This window comes from Anguilla anguilla, chromosome 2 (assembly GCF_013347855.1).
Source record: "Anguilla anguilla isolate fAngAng1 chromosome 2, fAngAng1.pri, whole genome shotgun sequence".
In the NCBI taxonomy this organism is placed as follows: Eukaryota; Metazoa; Chordata; class Actinopteri; order Anguilliformes; family Anguillidae; genus Anguilla; species Anguilla anguilla.
Genome location: NC_049202.1, coordinates 5,607,889 through 5,634,912, shown reverse-complemented (window position 1 = coordinate 5,634,912; position 27,024 = coordinate 5,607,889). Strand labels below are relative to the sequence as shown.

Below are 27,024 nucleotides of genomic sequence, written 5' to 3'. Positions count from 1 at the left end.
AGTTGACAGAGGGTAACCTTCAAGCTGCGGCTTGAAGATAACGTATTTAAATTGTATTGAATGTATGCCGTTGCATTCATCGGTATGCATGAGCACACTGAAAAAATAAAGCGAGAGAGAGAGAGAGGAGTTCCCGGATGTACTGTACTGTTGCACCTCCCCCTACTCCCCTTTCAACCTCTCGCTACACCAACACAACCTCCTCCACTCCTGCTCCCCTCCCTGTGGGTCCGCGCGCAGCCACTGCAGTGAATCCGTCATCAGTCGAAAAGGAACGAGAGCGCCAGCGAAAGCAACGCGACTCAAAATATCACGACTACAGATTTGCTTGCAATCATTTTTTGATAAAACACAGCACCGCAGTGATTGCACGTCGTTTCCCATTGCAGTTTCATTAGTGCTATACTACCGGGAGAAGACGCCCTACCGACAGAATGGTAAGCAGTACAATTTTTCCAGTTAGCTACAGTGTATTGAAGTACGTCTGCGCTTAATCGAATGTGTTGGGCTAGCGCTACACGACCTCTCACAATGCGCATTTACAGCAAGACGGGCGGCCAGTTTAGCCAATTTGGTACACCACGTAATGTCTTGAGTTGTCAACAGAAATGAAACCACACAGCCGTGGGCGAAAACGGAGATGAATTCCTAACTGTATTTTATTTCTGCATTGATCCAATAAATAAGCATGCTAACGTGGCCCAGTAGCCTATACTGTTCCTGGTCGCTACCTTGCAAGCGTTCCAGTCTTACGTACTAGCTATGAAAAAACTGCGAATATACAGACTGTACTCTTATATTTGAACCAGCAAGCTAACTGGCTACTAATGGCGCTTGCTGGAAAACTGAAACATCGTATCGCTAACAAGCCACACTGTAGGCAACATTAGTAGGTGGGAAGCTGGTTTAGTTAATTCACGAGCAAAGCCGTGCAACTCAAATCGATTGATTACATACTGTACGAGTCGTGGATTCTGCCACCAGTAGCCTATATGGCTTACAATGATTTTTAAGCATTTGGGGGAAATGAAATCTGTCCAACGTGTCTCCGAAGACTGCCGCCATTAGAAAATAAGCAATCTAATGTTTACGTGGACGCATGATTAACAGTGACCACAGCGACAGATACTAGGCTATAAAGCGATACAGCCTAACTAGCGTAGCTAACTGATAAAGCATACTAGTTGCTACAATTTCCGACCTCGTTTTAAGACGCGGGCGAGGTTCATATCTCTCCCAATAAAAACTAGGCTATGAATTTCCCTGCTATCGTTATGGGAGAGTGAATCGAGTAGCACATCGTCAAGCAAGCACATGTAGCCAATGCGGTAGGCTGTGGACGGGGCTTCCCACGAATCAAGTAAATAATTTTAATTAAAAATTGTTGATGGCTAACGTTAGTGGTTTTGTCAGCAGCTGCTATAGTGGTATGGTGTCCGTCATTTTTTCGGTCTACTATAACGGGTTCTGAAATTTCGCCCACGATTTTTCTTCTCGTTCATTTCGTATTCCATACGGACACTGCGTGTGGATAATATTCATGTCGGTCTGCGTTATGTGATACAGTGAGTTGAAACGAACACAATTACTGGGTTGTGTGGGCCTGTGCATGTTGACAGGTTAAAAGTAGATACCGTAGTGATTGGAAGCACTAGCGATTTTCAGGGGGTGGTGCGTATAGGAATCCCATGGTTTAAAAGCAGTTCGGGGAAGAGGCTACGGTTTGCACGGATGTGTGGTAGCGAGCCTGTATTGTGCTTGTAAATAATAAAAAAGACGTCTTGGCTCTTGGGCATGACTCTCCTCCTCTCCACACACACAAAACCCACTTCCTTTTTTTCAGCAAACATTCTCGCCCTTCTTCTCGCGGGATATTTTCAACCATCCCCTCCCCCCAAACCTTATTGCACTTGATTGTTTTCTCCAAGTGTATGGCCGTATATCATCTCGCAGAAATAAAGGTATACCCTGCACAGTTCACCGTAATCCTCCGTGTAGCTAAGCTGTCATTCTATCCTCCTCGGTCTCTCCCAGAATGCTCCGCTGAAATCGTCTCTTGAAATCCACCGGCCAACCCCCTCCTCCCTCCCCTGCCCTCCACTCCCTTTTCTGCGTGGTAGCTGGCCAGCTGCTGTTACATGGGTAGCTCATAAATAGAAGATAACCATTTTGGAGATATTGTTGTTTTGATAGGCTAATAGTAAGCCAATGGGCAAAGTGCTTTCACAGGTTTGGGAAGTGGAGAATGTGGTTCATACCTGTGAGAGCCTAGAAATTGCGTGTAGACGGGTCTGAGAAGTGGTCCGGGTGAGATCAGCTTGAGGTCCTCGATGCTGTCTGCAGTGTGCTTCTTGGACTATGGATTTGATTAACTGCAACCCCCCCCCCCCCCCCCACCCACCCTCAGATAAATACGGAGCTTTTGCTGCAATGCTCAAGGAGTTATTATCATATCTGTGTTAATTTGAGTAGTGTGGTGTGGTGGTACTAGAATTTGATCTGTACCCTCAAATGCCTGTAAAAAAAACAATCTTGTATGCAAGAATTCTCCCAAATTATTTTGGAATAGACTGCTTTGTGAAGAGTAGTGCACAGAATTAGCTTTCATTTTATCATGAGACTGGTGTTGGTGTGCGAAGCTCGTGTGCTTGCTGTTGTGCTTCACTAGTCTTGTCTTAACACACCCGGCTTGCATCTGGCTGCGTGCGTTTTGTGTGAAAGTGTCCGTTTTTCACGTCTGATGAACACAGCAAAGGGACTAGTTCCTGTGGTGAGGGGAAGGAACCCCCCTGGGAAATCTCAGCCGTTGCGAGTGTGAGTGTGTCTGTGTGTGTGTGTGAGTGTGTGTGTGTGTGTGTCTGTGTGGAGGCGGGGGGCGGGTGTGCTTTGCATACGCGTTTACTGTACGCGAATCGGCCCGGGCGACGTCGCTATCGATTGCTTTTTATGTAACGGCGGAGCGGTCGTGTCTGAAGACGCGCACGGACTGGGATTAGTCGGTGTCAGGCCGCCCGATATCTCGTCCCCCCGGACGGCATGTCGTGACTGCTGGGAGCTGCCCCGGAGAGGGCGGGTAGTCTCTCGTTTCGACACCCACCCGCCGCCTGACTCACTCTGGAGGTGCCCCGATCCGCTCCGCAGCGCTCTCCTCGTGAAGTGCTTCTGCCGCTGAAACTCGGTATCTGGAGCAGGAAGCTGTATGATTTTCGTTTTTAGGCTAGCCCCCCCCCCCACCCCCCCCCCCACAAAAAAAAGATTCTGACATGAGATTTTTCACCAATTGTGCAGCATTTACACATCAGGGAAGGGGGCTTGTTCATGATATCCCAGAAGCCTTTGCAACATGGTGCTTTTAGGTTTTTTTTTTTTTGTTTTGTTTTTTTTACAGGGAATGTGTGGCCCAGTAGTAACTGTGACACAAAACCAGAGAAGCTTGCTTGCAGGTGCATATGCTGTAACACAATATGATATTATGTACCGGACAGTGTGTGACACATGTATATATGCGAGCTAATGTTATTCACACTAAAATACGTTGGAGCTATTGTTGTATCTCCTGGTTCTGCAGGTCAGTGTGAGGGCCACCCATTTTGCTACTCGATAAACAAAGCTAAAATGTATATTGGCAGTGTATTCTGATCTCTCGGTTGTAAAGGATTGATGTTGAAGCTAATTTGCTAGCCACTGAGCGTACAAACTGCATTTATTAGTTTGAGGCTTTGGAATATAGCCTACTGGCTGCTTGATCTTGATATTATGAGGACAAGTTGGTGCAGCTGGTCAAATAAAGAGTATCCCCTATCCATATGATATGAAATTTAGAGATTCTCTGTACCATTGGTCCTAAAAAGCAAGCAAAGCCTGACTTACTATTATTGCACAAAAATATTAATGTTGACATTTGTGTGTCAAAATAATTTGTCTTTGCCCCAACTAGGCTAAATCCAGTCTATTCCAAATGTGGCTATGTCGGTAAAACACAATGCAAGTACCTACACAATCCAGGTCTGGTGTTAGCGAAGGTGCAGCTTACAATTCCACAATTAAGAAACACAGTCAAAGTTTGTTGTTATATCATTGGCCTTGAAGATGTCAAAGAAGTACTGAATGGGGCTTTGTGAAACACGTATGGGTGGAGGCGGAGCCACCATCTTTCCATTGGTGACTCGCTGCTTTGAACCAATCGGTGCGTTCCATCGTGCAGCGCAAACCCTTTTAATTTGCTTAGACGGTTCAATGATTGACAGCGCATGGTAGCTCATGGTAGCATGGTAGCTCCACGTTCTCTTAGGGGGGCCCCGCTCTTCCGTGGCTGCAGAAGGGAAGTGGCTGTCTGTGTCAGTGGCAACAGCTCTCTTTAGGTGTCATCTTATTATCACACAGAACTCCCCTAGCTGTTGTATTTTAGTGGTCGTCATCGAAGCAGTGCAGTTTCATGCTGCGTGCTTGTGAGTTAATGTTGAGTATAGCCTCTAAGCCTTCCATGATTTATTGCCGAGCGGACGTCCTTATCCGGAGCTAGTTCTTACTCACAAAAGGTACATTATTTACATCTTTATCGGTTTTTCCTGCAGCAGTTTAAGTGGCAGATTAAGTAGCCACCTTATGTAACGGTGCTGCAGCAAGATAATCAAATCCGTAGTCTTTTAAGTTACGAACCCAACTCCTTAGCTCTGCTGTGAAGCCAAGATAATCAGATCTGCAGTCTTAAGTTACAAGCCCAACCCCTCAACCCTGCTTCTGATATACTGTATGTTTGAACTACTTTGTGACTTTAATGTTCCCATTCCAACTCTTGAGTGAAGATCCAGGGCTGCTGAAAGATTTCAGTGTGTTATTTTCGCAGTGGTCATGGGTATTCAGAACATTTTGTCTCCTCTTTTCAGGACCATGTATGTAGCATGCTTTTTTTTAAAAAACATTACATTGTGATAAGATTAGCACCTGGTAGCCTGTTTGTCCCTTGTTGTTTGTACAGAAATTATTATTATTATTTTTTATTTTTTTAAATTAATTTATTGTTTTTACCAGGACATGTGCGCACACACGAGTGAATTGGAAAGGCCAGGCTTTTCCGAGGAATACAGGGACTTGCTTCACAACTGGGAAAAACCATTTTCACACGTTCACGTAACAGCCTCCCGTTTCACTCTCAGTGCTTTCCGTTAGCCTGCCGTCTTAGCAACGCAGCGGGCTGTCTTCGTTTTGTGGATGCTGTGTTGGACGACGGCCGATTTGCATTTTATGGCTTGAACCGAACTGAAGAGCTTCTTCTGATCCTTCAGAGGCTTCTCGTTTCTGAAGTGTTTGCATTTTCACTCGAGAACAGCTGCGTGAAACTGACAAGCTGAAGAGCTACTGTGCTCTTAAAAAAAAATAATAATAAAAAATACAGTGCTCCTTCACACCATTTCCTGATAAAAGCCAATGTTACGTAAGCTTTTGTATATTTAAATGTATTTTTTGGTTATTTTCTTTTTTTAAATAGTAGAAAGACCAGGACATCGGAACAGCGCGTTGGTTTATACAGCGATCTTCAGTGTTGGCCATAGGGCTATACAGGTGCTTGATTTAGCATACCCTTCAATGCAGGGGATAAGGTGTCTAGTCCCATTAACAGGCTCGGTTTTCTCCTCAGGTTAGAGGAAGAGCCGCCAGGTAATTATAACCAGGATCCTGTTGTCGGGAGGAATGCGATGTCATGTGAGCAAATATATTTTTCGGGAGTAGAACAACATGGCAGATTGCAGAGTGGCAGCGCGGAAGCTGAGCGCGCTGGCTGACGGTTGATTGACACCAGGGCTCCGCCCAGGAGCTCTCGAGGAAGCGGGTTCGAGCCTTCGCTCGGAGCAGACGCCCGGTGTCGTTTTGCAGGCGCTGACTCTCTCTGTTACACTATCCACTCGGTTACAGCAGCACTGGTGTCACCGCACGTGACTAAGCATTGTTTTTTAATGTTCTCCTCTGAAACGGGACATGGTTTAAGAAAACTGCCAATTTGCCACTTCAAATTAAGTGAACTGGACCCTCTTGCATGCTGATTTTTTATTATTAAAAAAAAAAGAAAAAGCTCCATTATTTTTGGCAGTTGATGGTTCTGTGCAAAATTGTAGCCAATTGCTGCTTATGTTGTAGTTCATATAGGCCAGTGGTTCCGAACCCTGTTCCCCAGGTGTGTCAACTTAGGTTCTCATTTCAGCCCTAAGTTGACACACCTGATTCTATGAATTTGCTGCTTAGTGTGATCTCTAGCTGTTGAATGAGGTGTGCTCTGTTAAAATTGGAGTGAAAACCTACGGGACAGGATAGGTGAAGACTCTAGGAAGAGGGTTGGGAACCGCAAGGCTAATTTCGTTTCTGGGCTGATTCACTGCATTAGTATTTTCTGTGGCCTTAAGCCTCCAGTTGCCCTTTCCATCCCAGCTTACTCTCGATTAAACATTAAAATTAGCAACTTTGAATTGATCAACTTTTAATATGTCTTGTTAAAATATTTCCACTTGGCTGGAGGGACATCTCCTGTCCTGCAAGTGTTCATTTCAGCCCCTATTCGGCACACCTGATTCTGCTAATTGGTAGCTCAAGGGGATCTGCGTCTGTCGAGTGAGGTGTGCTTTGTTAAAGACTGGAGACGGGCTCCAGGAACAGGGCTGGGCGGCCCTGTTCTACGTGAACCGGGTCGATTCTCAGAAAATAATAATAAATAAATTATGAAAGGAAGCTGAGGTGATTACTGCAGGTCTGTATGGTGTGTCGAAGATTCAAATCCGACAGAGGAACTCAGGACGGGAATATAGAAGCCGTGTGTAGTAGCTTGTGCCTTCAGGTTCTCTTGTGTGCGTCCTTCATCTTTGCTCATTTTGCTGCTTGGCCCTGACCGCTGGTGTGTTTGCATTGGCCTCTCCTGATGTGATGAAGAGGTAGAGGCTGCTTTTGTAGGACTTTAACTCCTGATCTAGGCCCGCGTTTTTGAAAGGAACAAACTGATGTGCAACACAACGTGTGACCGTCAGGAAGCAGAGCATTTTAACAGAGGAAACGCAGTTCATGTTAATTTTAGGTATCGCAGGGACGTTGTTTCCAACATGGCCAACACGTGAAAGTACAGTGGATCAGCGAAAGGTCAAAACTAGGATGCACTCTAATTGGATTAGCAGTGCATTTTTTTGATATATATAGAAAAACAGATCTTTTCATTTTTTGTAATCATTCTCTTGATTTTTTTGTAAAGAAGGTTTTCCTGCTTTCAAAAAATGTTTTACGGCCTCTGCTTTGTTGGTGAGAAGAGCCAGGGTTTCTTGAAGTGTGTGTGTGACCTGTCCTTACATTTAGTTGAGGTAATCCTAAACCTCCAATCCCCCTTTACCTTAATTCATTATCCGTGGTGTCTAAATTTAAAGCAGCATGCAACGTTGTCTAGATGGTCAGCCGTGCTTTCACACAGGTGAGCGCTTGCTGTGACGCTTCAGGTTTTGACCGCGAGTGTCACCTTTGGATTGGCACGACGAGAGAAAGACGGTGTAAGGACACTGGGAAGGAAAATGTAAATAAAACAAAATAGGCGCAAGGTTATTTTGCTGGTTGAAGGAAGTTTCACGTGCTACGTGGATATGCAAAGCTAATCCTTGGTGACCTCTGGGCCATCGCTGCGCTTAAAATAACCCTTCTCACTAAAAGGTGAGCGGGTTCTCCCTCAAGGAGTTTCACGTTCTCTGCAAAACAAAATGAGAAACAAACTGCTGTATCCGATCATCAAGACACTTACGGTAGCTAAATGTTTTTTTCTAACGGGCCTATGGACAGGTTTTTGTAACAACAAACATGTGCAGTTTTGACCTGTCAGTCCACAATACAAAATCTTTGCCTTTTGCGACACACCCTTTCTGACACATTGCAGAGGGCAAACACTGGAGTTCAGCTGCATTTCAATCAAGAGCTATACCTGTAAGACAAAGTTAAAACGTCACAGTTTGTGAGCTAGATTTTATATGGAGCTGCGGATTTAGATCTTTGGATCATGATTTATCGAGAGATGATGGTGCAGTAAAAAGTCCCTTCAGTTCTGGCCTGCCGCTTAGTCAAATGGCAGTGCTGCAGCATGAAATTATTTCTTGACTAGGGTTTGAAAATAGCATGAGATTAGACTGGTAGAATATCCTGTGGTTTATTATGCAGTATGTTATCTTTGTGGCATCACTGTGCTCTGTTTGTTATGACTGTTTGGGCTTGTAACCAGATCAGCATTTTATTTAAAACCTAAAAAAAAAAAAAAAAGTTGTAATATGGGTGTTTAGCCTTTTATTTTTTAGTTTACAATCATTTGAATGGGTCAGTTGCATATGGAGAATTGGGCAATTATGCATAGGTTATGACATCATATTTTTCTGATGTCATCATTTCCTTTGCTGAAAGATTGATTTCCTGTCTGCTGAGCCCAAACCTGCAGCTGCCATTGGCTGTGGGCGGGAGGATCACTTCTCCGGCTGAATTTTCCTGCCAAGAAAACCGGTGTTGTGTCGCAGTGTACGTAGTGGTCAAACAGCGGTCCGAGCCGCGGACTGCAGTCCCTTTATATGCTGCAAGGAATGCTGGGATGCCTGTGATGTGGGCCTTTGCTTGCAGTCAGTTTTCTTGCCAAGAACCGGCAATATAAAACGTGGTGTTTTGATGCTGGATCCTGATTGTATGAGGCTGCGTTCTACAGTTGTTGTAAATCCAATACAGTAACAGTTAATCAAGCCACCTGTTCGTCAACAGCATCAGTGCTCACACAAACCGTCGCTTATGAATAATATTACAAATTGATTAATATTGTGGAATCAGTTAATTGTTTCTATATGTTGTAACCGCTTTATTAAAGCAGTATGGCACTGGTGGCTGTGCTGTATCGTGAATGCAGTCACAGCTACGGGGTGTTGCTGGTACTCCGCTTTGCCTTGTCCCAAACAACACCCCTGCAGCCGTGATTGTGTTCGCGCTACAGACGCGATTATTATTATTACCGAAGCGAATTATTGCCTAATCGTACAGCACAGAGCGAGATGAGCTACTGTCCTATCCGAGCCATTTGGTACAGACAGCACCAGCACTCGAACAGATGCGGTTTACAGAGAGATGAGCCCTTATAGGCTCCACGCTGGAACACAAGCCCTCTTATTGGCTGGGGTAAGAGACCCAGGGCCTTTGTCAGCGCTTCATAGGCACTTGCTTGTCAGTCTCAGTGCCTCGCTCCTCTGTGCGGCCGGTTGTCTCTCACAGACAAACTTGCATCTCCTGCATGCTTGTGTTTTGTGCCACCCTGCAAGTTCAAATCAAATCATCTCTTTTCACCAAGCCCATGGTGACGTCACAGCGACTTAGTCCATATTTTTTCTACAGTCTTATGGCCTGAACCCTCGAATAGCAGGCACATGAGGAAACAAAACTCACAGTGGGGGGAGGAAAACCCTCAAAACAGTAGCGAGAAAACCCCCCTCCCTCCCCTCGCCCCCGATGGGAAGAAATCTCGGGAGGAACCCGGCTATAGAGGGGGGCGCCCATCCTCCACCGGCCGGGCCCGGTGTGAAGCAGCGAGCGTGTGACCTGGCCCCATCGTATTTCATACACACAGCGGGTCGGTCTCCGCCGCTGTTTCGAGTTCTGGGCGTCTCCTGACGGGCCGAACGTCACCACGCCTGCACTCCCTCCGCGCGCGCCCCAGATTCGCGGAGCTGGCTTCGGCTCCCTTCTGCGGTCGCTGTCCGTCTGTGATCCACGCGCTTCATAATTCATGACCGCCGCGCATATGCTGAATTATCGTAAGGGGTCTTCGCACACTTGAACAGAATGGGATACGTCTAAATTATAGATCACTGCGAAGCATCGGGGCCAAAGCAAAGCTCCATCTTGGTTTTTTCTGCTGGAAGACACACATTCGGAGCAGAAAGCTATTCTGATTCATAATTAACCCTTTGAAGAGTTTTTTGGAATGTTCAAAATTCAGTCAGTGTTCTAGAACTCTTTTGCTTTCAGTTACCTGCAGTGATTGTGACATCAGCATTAGAATGTTCAGTTAAGAACACTCTAATCACATATTCGCGAATGAAATGAATGAAACATTGCATTTAGGCTATATATTAATTCACACATTTGTGGTCTTACGGGTTATGGTATCATGGAAAGACAAGGAAGGGTTGCAACATGCAACACGATGTACTTTTTTTTTTCTACCAGCGTTTACATCAGTTTTTCTTTTTAAAAAAAGAAAAAGAAAAACTTGCTCCTTTGTTCTTTTACTAGTGCGTGATCACACAGCCAGGTAAAGGCAGGTATTTGGTTTGGTTTGAAACAAGCCCATGCAGGTCTGCCCTATGCACGAGCCCCCCTGGAGAATGTTCTGGAATTTTTTGTTAGGTAGCTTTCACAGGGCCTCGGAGCAGGGCCCCGTGCGTCGCAGTGTGGATATCGACCTGCATCGGCGCTAAGTGCTAGCGGTTAGCGAGACAGCTTTTTGCCTAATGGCTTGTGCGTGGGTTTCTCTGGCCCAAACTGACAGCTTCGTTACTGATATGTGAGAGATTTACATGGATTTTTCTGTGCGTGTGTCTGAAAGGTAGGGTCCCCACACCATTTACAGGATCACTGATTCAAGACAGTTTCATAAGTTCCTGCAAGATGCATATATGTCTCTTGGTTGTATTCATTTGCATGTGCTTCATGTGAAGTGCACAAGCCTTTACCCATAATTCCCCAGCGAGCGCCATTTCAGGTGTCTCAGGGGCCTAGTTAAACTCAAACATACTTAATGTTAAAAACAAAGTAGCTGCTGTTGCAATTTTGTTTTGACTTTTTTTTTCCCTCTTTAGATGTCTGAAAAAGAGCTGCACTTTGTACAGCAAACAACATTAAAATGTATTTTTTTTTTTTAAGTAAACATTTCAAACCTGAGACAGATCAAACAGTCACCTTGTGTGGGCTCTGGACTTCCTCAAACATTAAACATGACCGCAAACGAAAGCAGTTTTATTCATAACGGCTTCCAGTAAAAATACGTGTAATTTGTGTGCGTATTTGTTCACGGTGAAAAGAAGACGAAGAGCTGACGCTGGCGGAGGGAACTGGCAATCTGGGGTTTTCTCTCAGTTCCGTGATTAAATTGTCCGTCCAATTAAAATGCTCTTCAGAAAAAGTGATGGGGAGGGGATTGTTTCTAATAAATTCATTTCTTTGTCGTCTTATCTCATCCTCCTTCAAACAGTGGATGCGTGTAATGAGTCTGTTTTGTGGAGTGATCCAGGCTGCTTACAGAATTAAAATGGTCTTCAGAAAAAAGACGCTGCAGTTGTTTATATTAGATTATAAATTTATCATGATATCTCGTCCTTTTATTAGTTTTAATGTGCGTTGAACGACTCTCACTTCAGTTTTCTGCGAATATGGGCATCGTGTAACCTGGCAGTCGTACAACCGATGACATCACCGTGGTAGTGTTCACCGTTAACCCCCGAGAGCTGAAGGAAAATTACCCAGAATCCTCCTCTGAGAATGACGTTATTATTAAAAGGCCTGGGAGAAGTTGTTTGGAGGTCTGGACTGTTTCTAACTCCGTCTCCGCTGGGGCGCTTGTGACGGCCTCGAGGTGCGCTGGGGAGAAAACCGAAATCGACCGAACGACCGCTGTAGTGCGAATGCTAACGAGCGTTAGCGTCAGCTAATGTCCCAGCAATGTCCCACTCCCCAAGGATCAGGATCCCACTGGTGCCTTGTGGGAGGTGTTGAGGTGGGTTGCTGGATGGGTTCAACAGGGTCGTGAGATGACGTATGGAAAAAAAAGATTTTTTGTAGTGGCACATGATGCACTTTTCATTGAGTCTCACACCAGTCAGTCTAATGACTGAGCCTGTTACATGCAATAACTACTGTGTGTAAACGTCATCGTTATTACAATATATACATTCTGCTTTGAACTAATGACAGGCTGAACCTTAATGGAGAGATTTTAGAGACTGGTCTCGACTAGTTATATTTTGGGAATCTATTCAAATGTGGGGGAGTTTTGGCCAGTCTGTTGACAGAGACTATCACTGTATAAGCCAGGGGTTAGCAAATCTGGCCAGTTGTACTCCTGGTTTTCATTCTTCACCTCTAATCAGGACTGCTTTAAACCTGGAACACCAGGTCAGTTAAATCTCTGGCCAATCAGTGGCTCTAATTGATCAATTAACTATCAAGTCGAAAAGAAAACCCAGCAGTACTACTGACCTCCAGGACCAGATTCGAGTTTCCCTGATATAAGCAGTGTAATGAGACGGTGTGTTTAATGTCAGTTACGTCTGAAGTAGAGAACCAAACTTTTCCTGGTTTAGAAAGATTAGCCACACAAAAAAACATCAAACCGCACAATTCATCAGGTAGTGAATCCGGGGGGACCGACAGACACGAACGCGAGATGTGGGCGGCGCCCCACAGGCTCGGCAGCGGGGGAGCAGCACTCCCAGCTCTGGGCTCTGTGCTACTTTACTCAGATATTTCAGGAGTCGGTTGGCCTCGTTTGCAGAGAGGGGGGCGGGGGCGGGGGTGGTGGTGGGGGGCTTCTTGAAATTTGGTCCTTTCCTCCTCTCCCTATCCAAACTCAAAAATTGCAGGGAAGCATGGCAGCCAATGAGGTCGTGCAGAGAGACTCAGGGAGAGGCGGGGCCTAAACGCTTGCTCAAGTAGGGTAGCCTAGCGCTGTGCGTGATGTCATCAGCCATCCCAGGCTTCCTCCGGTTTTTTAGGACGTCCTGGAGCCTCTCCGGGACGGTTGGAGGTGCCCCGTCTCTCCCCGGTGGGTGTGTGTTCCCTCCCAAATTACCCGCGCCCCTCTGAGAGGCAGCGGGACAGCGGAGTCGCCCTCATTTCCCTGCTCCGGCCCCCAAATCTAGCGCCGTTCTGTTGTTTTCATGCATAATAGAAAATGACGTCTTCGGACGTCTTCTTCTATACCCCCTTCACCTGCAGGCTGTTTGATTGATGTTGCATGCAGTGGGATGACCGTACTTGCTGGTTTCCTTGCTTGTGTGAGCTCTGTGACAGGATTGTGCGCTAACCTGAGTGTAACTGTTCTTTCTTTGCAGGGAAATGAATCGAGTTATCCCTTGGAGATGTGCTCGCACTGTGAGTATATTCTTTAATTTTCTCACTTACTTCAGGTGTTTATTTATGCTGTTTTGTTCTATTTTATTCTAATGCAGGCTTAGTAACTATATGAAGAGGTGTGGCTGGGCCTCTGTGGCCCACAAATGGGTATTTTTCCATGTTTTTTTGTTTAAACTAATTTGATTTGTATGTTTTAATACACCTGATGTGCAATATGAAATAGTTAAAAGGAAAGAGTAGAGCTAGTCTAGAGCACATCATCTTCAGCTAATGTTGGAGACCTTTAGCTGATTGGTTCAACACCAAGACTGAATCAGAACAAAAAGAAGTGCTTATAGAAGTACGAATATGGTAAGTTTGTTTGGAAGTTCTGCAAGAGGGGCTTTTGAATGGGGGGGGTACAGAAAGTTTGTTCAGTAGTTCTGTGATGGGAGCTTTTGCATGGGTGGGGGAAAGCGAGTTTGTTCAGTAGTTCTGGTAGAGGAGCTTTTGCATGGGGGGTGGGGGGGGTGTAGGGAGGGGGGCGGCGGGAGAACAGGGCCGCGAGCACGCGAGCGCAACGAGGGCGCGGCGTGACCCGATCTCGCCGCCGCCACTCGGAGACGGGAAGAAACGTTGGCGGCCGGCGCGGCTGAAAGGAGCGTCCTGCGGCAGAAAGGTCAGGCCCGGGGCCGGCAGGGCCCCCCCCGGGGTATTTTTAGGAGCCGTGTGGCCTTCTCACCGGTCTGTTGCCTCATCCAGGCCTCCTCAGCATAGGGGGATTGCTTCATCAGCATTTAAAGCTGCCTCCCCCCCCCCCCCCTCCTCCTCCTCCCCCCTCCCAGCTGGACGGGCTAACCTTAGCCTGGGGGAATTCCCTCCTGAAGGGGATTCGCTCGTGGGACTGGCCCATGAAGGTTGCCAGGGCTCAGAAACTCTTTCCACCCGAATAATAAGCCATGAAACCCCCCCTTGAGGAACGGTTGGGCGGGCGGGGAGGCACACGTCCTGGGACTTCCCTGTGATTCGTAACACCGCTGTCCCCTGCTGGAGAAAAAGACGGGCTCTTCTGGGCCCGTGTGAGTCACGTTTGGGGCGGTTTGGAGAGCGCTGCCTGTGCCTGCGTCTGCGTGCGCTACGGTGACTGGGATGGTGTCGTGTTACTGATTGCGCCCTTTGGAAAGACGCCAGTCTCTTCGCCTTTCTGTTTTAGGTTCTCGGAACTCACTTGATGAGCCCAGGGAGGTTTGCTTTTTGAGTCTGAGTGTGAAGAAACCGCTGCTCTTTGAATGCTGCTCTTTGAATGCTGCTCTTTGAATGCTGCTCTTTGAACGCTGCTCTTTGAACGCTGCTCTTTGAACGCTGCTTTTGCAGCCTGCCGTTGAATGTTCGTTGATGTTCGTTTGACCTCTGACCCTTGACCCACACGCAGTGTATTTGCACAGCCTCTGGTGGTAGACATTCACTTCCGGGTCGTACACCTGCAGGGCCTGCAGGAGGTAAACAGGTGTGTGTGTGTGTGGCCCTGGCGGACCCCCGTCCAGGGGCCGCACGCTATCTGAACACTCCCCTCTCCCCCTTCCCAATAAGTGGTATTTTGAGCCCCTCTGCCCCCCCCCCCCCCCCCACCTCCTGGAGAGGCAGCTGTTCTCCCCGTCAGGAAGACGGACGGCCTTAGACACATGACCCGTTCTTGGCGGCAGGCTCTGTGGAGACCCCCCCTCACGGATCGGTGTTCTGTTACACCCCCCCGGTGTGCTTGTAATGGGGCAGAGTGTGCTCTGTTACACCCCCCGGTGTGCTTGTAATGGGGCAGAGTGTGCTCTGTTACACTCACTCACCGGTGTGCTTGTAATGGGGCAGAGTGTGCTCTGTTACACCCCCCGGTGGGCTTGTAATGGGGCAGAGTGTGCTCTGTTACACCCCCCGGTGTGCTTGTAATGGGGCAGAGTGTGCTCTGTTACACTCACTCACCGGTGTGCTTGTAATGGGGTAGAGTGTGCTCTGTTACACTCACTACCTGGTGTGCTTGTAATGGGGCAGTGTGTGCTCTGTTACACTCACTACCTGGTGTGCTTGTAATGGGGCAGAGTGTGCTCTGTTACACTCACTCACCGGTGTGCTTGTAATGGGGCAGTGTGTGCTCTGTTACACTCACTACCTGGTGTGCTTGTAATGGGGCAGTGTGTGCTCTGTTACACTCACTACCTGGTGTGCTTGTAATGGGGCAGTGTGTGCTCTGTTACACTCACCGGTGTGCTTGTAATGGGGCAGAGTGTGCTCTGTTACACTCACTCACCGGTGTGCTTGTAATGGGGCAGTGTGTGCTCTGTTACACTCACCGGTGTGCTTGTAATGGGGTAGAGTGTGCTCTGTTACACTCACCGGTGTGCTTGTAATGGGGCAGAGTGTGCTCTGTTACACTCACTACCTGGTGTGCTTGTAATGGGGCAGTGTGTGCTCTGTTACACTCACTACCTGGTGTGCTTGTAATGGGGCAGTGTGTGCTCTGTTACACTCACCGGTGTGCTTGTAATGGGGTAGAGTGTGCTCTGTTACACTCACCGGTGTGCTTGTAATGGGGCAGAGTGTGCTCTGTTACACTCACTACCTGGTGTGCTTGTAATGGGGCAGAGTGTGCTCTGTTACACTCACTCACCGGTGTGCTTGTAATGGGGTAGAGTGTGCTCTGTTACACTCACTCACCGGTGTGCTTGTAATGGGGCAGAGTGTGCTCTGTTACACTCACTACCTGGTGTGCTTGTAATGGGGCAGAGTGTGCTCTGTTACACTCACCGGTGTGCTTGTAATGGGGTAGAGTGTGCTCTGTTACACTCACCGGTGTGCTTGTAATGGGGCAGAGTGTGCTCTGTTACACTCACTACCTGGTGTGCTTGTAATGGGGCAGAGTGTGCTCTGTTACACTCACTCACCGGTGTGCTTGTAATGGGGTAGAGTGTGCTCTGTTACACTCACTCACCGGTGTGCTTGTAATGGGGTAGAGTGTGCTCTGTTACACTCACTACCTGGTGTGCTTGTAATGGGGCAGAGTGTGCTCTGTTACACTCACTCACCGGTGTGCTTGTAATGGGGCAGAGTGTGCTCTGTTACACTCACTCACCGGTGTGCTTGTAATGGGGTAGAGTGTGCTCTGTTACACTCACTACCTGGTGTGCTTGTAATGGGGCAGAGTGTGCTCTGTTACACTCACTCACCGGTGTGCTTGTAATGGGGCAGAGTGTGCTCTGTTACACTCACTCACCGGTGTGCTTGTAATGGTGCAGTGTGTGCTCTGTTACACTCACTCACCGGTGTGCTTGTAATGGGGCAGAGTGTGCTCTGTTACACTCACTCACCGGTGTGCTTGTAATGGGGCAGAGTGTGCTCTGTTACACTCACTCACCGGTGTGCTTGTAACGGGGAAGTGTGTGCTCTGTTACACTTGCCAGTGTGCTTGTAATGGGGCAGCGGGTGTCTTAGGGGCCGGGGGGGGGGGGGGGTGTCCCTGTCGGTCAGCACCGCCGTCCGCCGAGCTGCGCGGCTTCGATCGACCGAGCGGAGACGCCACGTTCAGCCGCAGCGTGGTCAGAACGGTAGCTTAGCGCCGCGCGGCGGGTGTGTTTACGAGCGTGCTGCGCTCACGCAGAGACACTGCAGAGCCAAGATGTCCGCCGCTGGCATTTGCTTCGTGCTCGTGTGGAACCCGTCCTTCCTGGTAATTCTAGTGGAAAAAGATGAAGTGTGATAAGAGAGGGCCCGGGGTTTAGGAAAATCCCTCTTTGTGTTGGTTTGGGCGGCAGAGAGGGATGTGGTTTTGGAATTCCAGAGAATCCCGGGCACATAACAGTGAGCGTTTTATGAGGGCTTGGCAGCCAAGCGTCATGTTGCAACATAATACTGCCTGAGTGCATGCTCATAATGCTGTCTCACACACAAATGCAAGTACACACACACACACGCCACCAAACACACACACACACACACACACGTACGCACATACAGACACACACACACACACCACACACTGCATTGTGGGCGGGGACACGGATGATCAGATCAGAACATATGGTCAGCCAATGAAACTGCTGACGTTGAGTGACGGGCGAACCTCAACGCAAACCCCGACACGAGCCCCGCCTCCCCGCAGCCCCGCCTCCCCGCCGCCCCGCCTCCCCACAGCCGCGCCTCCCTGCAGGACGCGCCCGAACACCGTGCGGGAGGCGTTGCGTTTCAGCACCGGCGGCGGTACAGCCAGGGCCTCCCCAAACGCTTTGTGTGAACGCCAGCGCGGCTCCACACGCCCTTTACACAGCGCGCGTCCGCTCCGATACACGAGCGTCAGACGCGCCTAGATACTACACCCCCCCACCCCTCCCTCCGTGAAACCTTATATCGCCGATCGCTTTTTTTATTATCCGGCCTGGTAGCGTAATAAATTATTGATAAAAGTGCCGAATTGACTCTGTAATCAAATGAGTCCGTTTACAACATTTACAAGGCAGCCTCTCGCTCTCAGAGGGGAAACCCCGTTTGGATCAGAGTGGAGTTCGGGCACATGGGCAACGCAGCCTCACAGTTTGGCCTGAGGCACACACTGAAGCATTTAACTTCAGAGATGGAACTCTCCCTCCCTCCTGCCCTCCCTCCCTCCCTCCCTCCCTCCCTCTCTCTCTCTCCCTCCCTCCCTCCCTCCCTCTCTCTCTCTGTCTCTGTGTGTCTCTCTCTGCCTCTGTGTCTCTCTATCTGTCTCTTTTGCTCTCTCTCCCTCTCTTTCTCTCTCATTCCTCACTCTCTCTCTTCCCTTCCTCCTCTCCCCCGCTCTCTCTCTTCCCTCCTCTCTCTCTCTCTCTCTCTCTCTCTCTCTCGCTCTCTCTCTCCCTCTCTCTCTCTCTCTCTCTCTCTCCCTCCCTCCCTCCCTCCCTCTCTCTCTCTGAGGTGCGGTAACGTGATCGGGCTGCTCGTTCAGTAACCCAGCCAGCGCCCGAGACCGTCTGCAGTCTCCCAAAATAGCCCTCGTCCATTAGCAAGGGTTCCTTGTTGCTAGGGGTTTTCCCCTTGGGGGGGCACAGGGCAGCAGCAGCGGTGAGGTTGTGGGGTATCTCCCCCCCCCCCCCCCCCCCCCCCGGGCCTAACACGTGCGGCGTATATTTTAATGAGACAGCACTGCGGTGTGGAGCCGTGGGGACGGGGGCGGGTTCATTAGTGCGGAGATGCACAGACCCCCCCATCCCGCACCTCCCGCCCCCAACGCCAGCGGGGCGAAGGCGCAGGGTTTTCCTCCTGAAGCTCGCGCTCAGCTTTCCGCAGCCTTCCGGAAGGATGAGGGCCGCTGCCATGGTCCGGGCAGCGCAGGCCCGACGCGGGGTCTCTAATGAGCTGAGTCTCAGTGAAGCGCGCTATTCCAGCGTCACATGACCGCCTGAAACGCTCGATGCGATCCCCTCTCAGCCGCCTGAAACGCTCGATGCGATCCCCTCTCAGCCGCCTGAAACGCTCGATGCGATCCCCTCTCAGCCGCCTGAAACGCTCGATGCGATCCCCTCTCAGCCGCCTGAAACGCTCGATGCGATCCCCTCTCAGCCGCCTGAAACACTCGATGCGATCCCCTCTCAGCCGCCTGAAACGCTCGATGCGATCCCCTCTCAGCCGCCTGAAACGCTCGATGCGATCCCCTCATGTGAATAAGAAAATGTGTATGTTAGCAGCACGCAGTTACAAAATGAGAATGTGCGTCCTGTCTTTTGTTATAACATTGAGGGGAGATTTGCTCAGATCTGGTTGGTGGTGTGCTGCAGTAGCTATGCAGTGCATCCTGGCTCCTTGTGCCACCTTGTACACAGAGGTCTGTCCCGAGTTTGAAGCTTTAAGGTGAGCCCGTTGGCCGGTGAGCCTGTGTGGTAACGAATATTAAGATCTGCGGCGAGACTTCCTGGGGAGTGGAGTGTCTTGTTGTGATAAATTATCTTTGTTGCTGCTCTTAATGCAGCTGCTGCTAAATTATGTCACTTTGTGCCCAAACGAGCTGGAGCGTGTTTTTGGCTGGACCACAACAGCGGGGCCAGCCCTACAAATTCAAATGTCTGTGACTGACTGAGTGACTGAGTGATGAAGTTACACCATTGGTCGGCCAGGTCACGTGTGTTAGGTCCAGTCGTATTCTAGGTTTCCTAGTCTTGTTTAAGTCGAATCGAACCCCGGAGGCGCGGGAATACCGCTCGTGGTGAATAGAGCGAACGGCCCGACGTTCGAGTGAAAATAAAGTGACGGCGTCCCGCTCCATGGCGTTCCCCAGCGAGTGCGTAACGAGCCTGGGGCCCCTCTGCGGAGGACCACCCCGTTTAATTCTGAGGCGGTCGGAGGGGAGGGAAGGAGGAACCGTCCCGGGTCGTTACGGGACGTCACACGCCTGGCACGAAGCAGGGTGTAAAAATACAGGAGAGAGAGTCAAATTCAAATTCAAATTGCTTTATTGGCAGGAAATACATAGGTACATATTGCCAAAGCATCATAAATCAATTCAAAATACATATTTACAGTGGAATACTAATAATGAACATTCTATTTAAAAAAAAATAAATTAAAAAATTTAAAAAAAAAAATAATAAAATAAAATCAATAAATAAATAGATAATTATAATTATGTACGATGGTCACTCAGTGTCCCTCAGGTTATGGCAAGCTGAGACATATTGAGCCACAATTGGGGCTGTTGGTCCTTGTCCTAATAGGACTGCACATTTTTCATTCTTTGATAAATAGAGAGAGTCCCTCTCTCTCTCGCCCTCATCGCCGTGGCCAAGGCGACCCGTTTGGAACGGAGACAGACAGACTGCTGCTGCTGCTCGTAATCACGGCGCATGACAGAAACCTTACGCGCGCCTGGAAAGGCAGCGAGGCTCACGCGTGGGTTTTCTGAGGGAGTCTGAGGGTGCGAAAGGCGGGTTTATCATTAACCCGTTTCCATACAATGAGGCCCTTGTGTGTAGCGAGATGTGTGCTGCTCCCTATATAAGTGCCTGTTGCCTGGCAACGGCGTTGGGTAAATTTGAAGTGCTCCAGCATCTTTAGAAAATGGATTTCCCTTTTTTTTTTTTCTTTTTTCTTTTTTTTTCAGCTGAAGTAGTGGCCGTCGGTTCGGTTCCTAGAGTACAATTAGCATCCGAGATGAATGTGAACTGAAACCACTTCTGTAGGCGTCTGCATATTTTGTCGCCTGCTTGCTTTGTGCCTACGATTTTGTATTTTTTAAAAATTAAAATTCTTATCATCAGTGATCTGGTATTTTACCTTATTTAGTCAAGTTGGTGACGATGAAACAAAACGTTGTCTGCAAACGCGATTTCTGTCTTCTTGTGACTGGTTCCTCGTTGATGTATCGGGGTTGAAATCTCTGATACGGGATCTTAACCGGTGGACTTGCAGGGACCCGGTCCACCAGCAGGGGTCACCAGTGAGCAGTGAAGTTCTGTAATCCCATGTGACTACAGCCCTGTTTAGCCACACTCTGTCCTGGCACGGTCTGGAGTCGGGCCTAACCGCGCTCCAGGTCCGCCACCCAGCAGCTCCTAACGCACACGCCCTTCCGTGAGTGACCCAGCCTGCGCCGCAGGCCTCAGGCTGAGCGCCGGCTCCTCTAGGCCTCGACGGGAAGTCATGGCGACGGGGAACTGTTTGTGTTTGCCCCGGTCGGTCGTCAACGCTCCCGTTATGGAAGCGGGCCACGTTCGGCGGCCCTCTGTTCGCTCTTGCCCGCGCGCGGCTGTTTATTCGCACGCACCTGAGGAATTCTTCTGTCGACGTTGCGTAATGGGGGACCTGGCTTTGCGCGGTTTTAGCGTTGTTACGGTGTTCTGGCACTCGCGTGGACAGTGCACTGCGCCTCTAGTGGTGAAACTCTGCTATGACAGCTGCTGGTATTTCAAAGGATAGGGTTTTTTTATTTTGTTATTATTTTTTGTATTGTAGACACCTTAAATTGCACACAGGAGGAGGAGCCACTTCCATTTTATCGACAGGATAGCTATGTTATTTCTCTCTCTCTCTGTCACTCATTCTCTCTGGCTCTCTCTCTCTCTCTCTCTCTCTCTCTCTCTCCCAGGCCAGTGTAAAGATTAATAGCCGTAAGACTCGTAAGAGGTGGGGTGATTAGTGTGTCGCGGAGGGTGGAAGGGAGCGGTCATGTGACCGTGTGAATGAGCTTAGGGCTCCCTGTCACTCAGCGACGGGCTCCTCTGTCGCCGGCGGCTAACAGCGCCGCATTAGGGAAACACCGCCGCCACTGCTACACCGCGGCGCGCTAGTCCAGCCGGGTTAGCCTGCAGCCGGGCATGCTAACTCTCTCTCCCAATGGCGTCCAGCAGACCCCACTGCACGTGTAAGTGCCCCCCGGGGGTGACGGGGACCGTCTCCCGGGTCAAACGGCCCGCCTGCGAGTCCCGCGGGGAGGAGACGGGCGGGGCCGGCTAGCCCCGGGGAACCAGACTGCGTGCAAGGTCATGTTGCGGCCGTGTGACTTACTGTTTGATAACATTCTTCCTCTCTGTGTCTCTCTTTCTCTCCCCCTCCCTCCTTCCCTCCCTCCCTCTCTCTCTCTCTCTCTCTCTCTCTCCTCTGTTGCAGTCGATGCTGATGAGATTAAAAGGCTAGGTAAAAGATTTAAGAAACTCGACCTTGATAACTCGGGCTCCTTGAGCGTGGAGGAGTTCATGTCGCTGCCCGAGCTGCAGCAGAACCCCCTCGTACAGCGAGTCATCGACATATTCGACACGGACGGCAACGGGGAGGTCGACTTTAAAGGTAAGTCCCCACGATTCTGCTTAATCCCCGTTGGGAATTAGATGGCAGTTGCCAAACGGAGTTTTGAATTGTGCCTGCTACACTTTAGCTTTAGTCGAGTCATACTCGTGTGTTTATTTATGTAGTTGCTAAGTGTTTGGGCTTATACACGTGCATATCTCTTTTCATCACGCATAAACAGGCTCCAATAATTTATCATATTGTTGCGTCAGTATTGAGTCATAATTTTTTTTTTCTTCATGATTTTATTGTAATTGCAGCCAAAGATGTGTTTTTAAAGATTGTTTACACATGCGCATGTTTCTCCTATAACATACATGTTGGTGTGAAGGGCTGCACAGATTTCTTTCTGCGTGAGAAAATGCAGTTTAACAAAAGGATATAAACAAACACTGAGTCTCCAGTGGAGGGAGTTTCTAGCATAGATAAGGGCATGACACACACCAAATGAATGTCAACTGGATAAGCATCTGTATCTGTCTGGGTTGTGGGCATTTGCATGCCCGTGTAGATTTTTTAGGAATTGTCTTGGCATGTTATCCTGGTTCATTTTTTTTCACCTGCTTCTAAGTCCCTTCAGATCTCACGTCATCTCACGTTCCTCGTTTTGTCACGGTTGTCGTTTTTTTTGAAACGGTTAATGTCCGGGCTTTGTCCATAATCTGTATGTTCTGAGCCAACTCCGCATTTGCATCCAGCGCTTTCCTTTGTAGCGCTAGCGGATAGCTGGCTATGCTATCGGTATCTTTCTGGGCTTCCCTCTCCCATTGGCTCGTTGACAGCGTGGTTGAGAACATACGGAAAGTTCATTTCCTGAAGAGCGACACTTTGCATCCCACTGTAGTTCCTCATCAGGAACGCTACTTTGGAATCGTTCTGTGTGAAATCACACGTCAACCATTAGCTTTGGATTTTCTAGGTGGCCTTTTTTTCTCTCTCTCTCTCTCTCGCTAATACGCCATGTATTATGGCGGTTGCGAAGGGTTCATTCAAGGCAATGTAGCAATTAATGTAAAAGGTATTATTCTCTTAGGGGAAGTGAGTTTGTCAGCATCACTCTGCCATTAAAAACGCTGGAGTTAAGTGCAGATAATGTGTCACAGGACCCATGGTAAAAATGTCTAACTAACGATAGCCTGATGTGTTCAACTGTAACCAGGGTTGAGGTCAGTTAAGGAAATCACAGGAAATTCAATTAATGAACTGAAAAATGGCCATAAAGTTATATGGGGATTTATAAATGTACTTTTTGTTCTGACTGATGCCAACCTTGACCACGATTAACTTATTTATTCATTTATGTTTTATGCTGTCCAGCATTGACCTAAAATTGCACAAATTTTCCTTGTTTTTTTCTCCCTCAAAGAATTTATCGAAGGTGTCTCGCAGTTCAGCGTCAAAGGCGACAAGGAACAGAAGTTGCGGTGTAAGTAAAATTTTCCCAAAAAAGTCTACAAGTGCCATTCCGTTCCCGAAACATTGGGGGAATCTAGTTTTCTCCCCTTGAGTCCAGTCAGTATTCACCTCCTCAGTCTGTGGTCTAACGGTCTGTAAATTTAAAATGGTGGAGCTTGCATTCGGTGAGTTCGGGTTTGCGGCGCGTTTCGTTAGCACAATTTCACTGCCGCGAAGCCAAGCCGTGACCGTCGTCCCTTCCGCGCTGTCTCCGCAGTCGCCTTCCGCATCTACGACATGGACAAGGACGGCTACATCTCCAACGGGGAGCTGTTCCAGGTGCTGAAGATGATGGTGGGGAACAACCTCAAAGACACCCAGCTCCAGCAGATAGTCGACAAAACCATAATCAACGCGGACAAGGACGGCGACGGGAGAATATCCTTCGAAGAATTCTGCGCGGTAAGTAAAGTCAGAGTCGGGCGGGTGTGTGTGTGTGTGTGTCTCTCTGTCCTTGAATACACAGGCTGTCTGACAAAGAACACTAATACTAAAGTAAACAGTAAAACACTTATACACTAATAACTGGTTTTTTTTTTGCCTAAGTATTAAAATGGCCGACAAGGTTGTGTTTGGATGTCCAAATTAAGGAAAAATGATGCCTATTTTATAGGTGTATACAAAAAATAAAAATCCACATGATAACACTGTCGGACACTGCTTGAATAAGCTTTTGGGGTGGTTACAGGTATGCACGGGTTCCAGCCAGTCAGCTTATACTACTATGCTAACAGCGATAAACAAGACTTCAAGATTTTATTTTTTTTCTCCTTTTTTGAACACTTGATAGATAAAGCACTTTCTTCCCCCTCCACCAGGTTGTAGGTGGCCTAGACATACACAAAAAAATGGTTGTGGACGTGTGACCATGCAGGCGAACTCCTCGAAACACTTCTGCTTTCTTCTCCGTCTCTGAAGATCTGCTCAAGATGTCCAGCATTGCTCTCTGTGTATTTAAATGGCAGTATTTTCTCTGTGAAGCCACCTTTTTCCAACACAAGCCTCGCGAAGCCAACTTTTAAGTGTTATTGAACTTGATCCTGTCAATAACCCAGTGTAGCACTTTAAAAGCCTGAAGGACAGCTTTCCTTGTCGAACGAGCATCTCAGTTTGGTGGAGGAAGGGAAGACGGTCGGAGTGTCGTTTTTGTTTCAGTTTCAGTTTTTTTGTTTTGTTTTTTTTTTTTTTTGTTTTGTTATTTTTTATATTTATTTTGGTGTTGACTTATTTTTTTTTTTTTTAAACAAGGAAGTATATGTAAAAGGGGGAATGTGTAGTTAGCTGAGGTGTATCTATAAATATACTTGATTTCAGTACAACGCAAAAGTAGAGTATGAAGTGCCAATCAAAACATCTGGAGGAATAAAAAAACAGTTGAACTTGTGACGACCGACCATCCTTTCAAGTTCCGGAGAATTCTAGAACACAAAGCACTGCATGATTGATCCTGCACAATATTCTTTCTACGAGTCTGACAGAGTCCTATCTTTCTTTCTCTCTCTCTTTGTATCGTGAATCAGTTCCAATGAAACAATTTAGCTTCGATCACATACAGGTATACCGCAAAGAAATATATATTGTTGGTTTGTTGTTTTTTTTTCTGTTTTTGTAGCAAGGGGATTGTACGTTTTATTTATAATGTTTATATTGTCAGGGGGCTGTTCTATCCCTCGTCTTGATTACTGAAATACGGCAGAGTAGAATTAGAAGCTATCGTGATTTTGCGCATAAAAACTTGAGGTTTACTATAAAGGCAGGTCTTTGCGTTACCATAGTAACTTTGTGAACATTTGCATCCATTCAAGACTATCCCCCAACACAAGTACATTTCATTTTTCATGGTGGAATGTTTCTATTCAAATCTGTTGGAACATGTTAATATATTTTGTATTTTATTACCTTTTAAACAGCTGTTAAGGTAAAAAAACAAATTACTCTAACAATGGAATAATATAATATGCAATAACTGAAAAAAAAATTATATGGATAGTTTAAATTGCGTGATTATAGGCGAGAAGTGCATCTTGCTTTAGTGTTAAATAACCAACTTTACTGCAGGCAGCGTTGAAAGGGTCGTTTTTGTTACCAGATATATGTATATTAGGCAAATGAGGGATACATTTTGTTGAGTTCAGTTTTTAATCAGGAGGAAAGTTTTAATTTGGGTATATCTATGCCTCCAAGTTGCTACTTAATAGTGCCCTGTATTTGGAGTTCACTTTAGCTAATAGATTTGCTCTTAACGCGTTATGGTAGATTTGCGCCATTTTGAATACATTTAGCGGGGTTGAAGTTGTGCACCGACTGATATTTTTGTCTCCACTCACCACCTTAAAGTTTTTCTTCTTTTGAGTGCGATTTGTCTTGAGGGAGGCGCTAGAGGTTTGTAAGAGAAAATAAATACACGAAAAAACGATAAAAAAAATATATATATATATTTAAAAATCTGCGACGTCTTGAGAATAGCTTCCTTGGTTTTCCGAAATCCGGCCGGCTCGTTGCACAGTTCCGCTTTTGCTCGAACCGGTTTGCTCAGCGTTCCGTCAAGAGGCGCAGGACCATATAAGCATCCTCCAGTCCTGGCTGTTCTATGAAAAAATATATAAAAAAATAAATAAAAATTAAAAAATTAAATAAAAACGTTTTTGAAAATAAATAAAAAAAACGAGTGCTGCACGACCTTGGCTCGTATGTCCTGGAGGCCTGAGGCTTCGATGTGCTTGCATGACATGGGGTTTTTTTTTTTTTTTTGTTTGTTTTTTTTTTTTCCTTATTGCATGAAGATCCACTTTTTGAAATGTTCCTCTTGTTTACATATGAATTGTAATGTTAATATACTATAATATAGAATATTAATAAAAAAAGAATAACGACTTATAAGGATGTTGCCAAACTTTGGTAAATGTTAAAATATAAATATGATTGAAAATTATATATATGAGACTCCACTACATGTAAGTTGTTTTTTTTTTTTTTTTTTTTAAAGAATCTTCTGGATCAGTGCATTGCTTAAAATCTGGCAAAGTTTCATATCTGTTCCAGTGTAGACTGCCATGTGCTCTGCTTCAAGGGGAAACCATTTTGTGATATTTTTACTTTTTTTTGTACAGAAGTATTTGTTATAAACATGTAGTTGCAGCGCTATCCTTTCTGTAGTTACTGCGTTGTCTAGGCTGACTAGGCTCTCTTAGTACCATCAGTCTTTTCTTTTGGAGGAATGGGTTTTTATGTTTGTAAGTTGTTTTGGGAGTGTGTGTGTTGGAATGGGGGGCGGGGCTGGGCTGGGCTGGGCTGGGCAGGGCAGGGTGCGGGGCAGGTAAAACAGTCACACTGAATGTTTTAGGTTCGGTTTTTTTTTTCCGTTTCATTTCCTTTTACCTTCTTTGCATGCTGCATCATATGCTGTGAGAACTAATGAAAACTTCATACTGTATGAAAATGAAAAATAAACTATTTGAAACTTGTAATCGGAGTTTTGTGTCCAGATAAATAGCATTTACATTTAAAGCGTTTTTTCAGACGCCGTGCCTCACACAGTTTACATTTGTTTGCGCACTGTCCTTTTATACAGCTGAATATTTACTGAAGCAGTCCACTGCGAAGTAGCTTACTCTGGCAAAATACGTGGAAGGGTAACATTTATACTGAGTATCGTAAATCGCCCAGAAATATATGAAT

The 27,024-nt window shown here is 47.1% G+C and overlaps 1 protein-coding gene across 1 annotated transcript; it reads left to right on the top strand.

Annotated features, from left to right (window-relative positions):
- Positions 1 to 168: 168 nt before the first annotated feature.
- Positions 169 to 26,813, top strand: ppp3r1b (protein phosphatase 3 (formerly 2B), regulatory s1ubunit B, alpha isoform, b). The gene is made up of 6 exons (XM_035406796.1): positions 169 to 437; positions 13,095 to 13,134; positions 21,715 to 21,891; positions 23,258 to 23,317; positions 23,564 to 23,748; positions 24,165 to 26,813. Exons 1-6 carry the CDS (start codon positions 435 to 437, stop codon positions 24,210 to 24,212), a joined length of 513 nt encoding a protein of 170 aa, XP_035262687.1. The 5' UTR covers positions 169 to 434; the 3' UTR covers positions 24,213 to 26,813.
- Positions 26,814 to 27,024: the final 211 nt, after the last annotated feature.

Coding starts and splice junctions, on each gene's coding strand:
- ppp3r1b (XM_035406796.1), top strand. Junction 13,135..21,714: donor CTTGGAGATGTGCTCGCACT/GTGAGTATATTC, acceptor CCTCTGTTGCAG/TCGATGCTGATGAGATTAAA. Junction 23,318..23,563: donor CAAGGAACAGAAGTTGCGGT/GTAAGTAAAATT, acceptor CTGTCTCCGCAG/TCGCCTTCCGCATCTACGAC.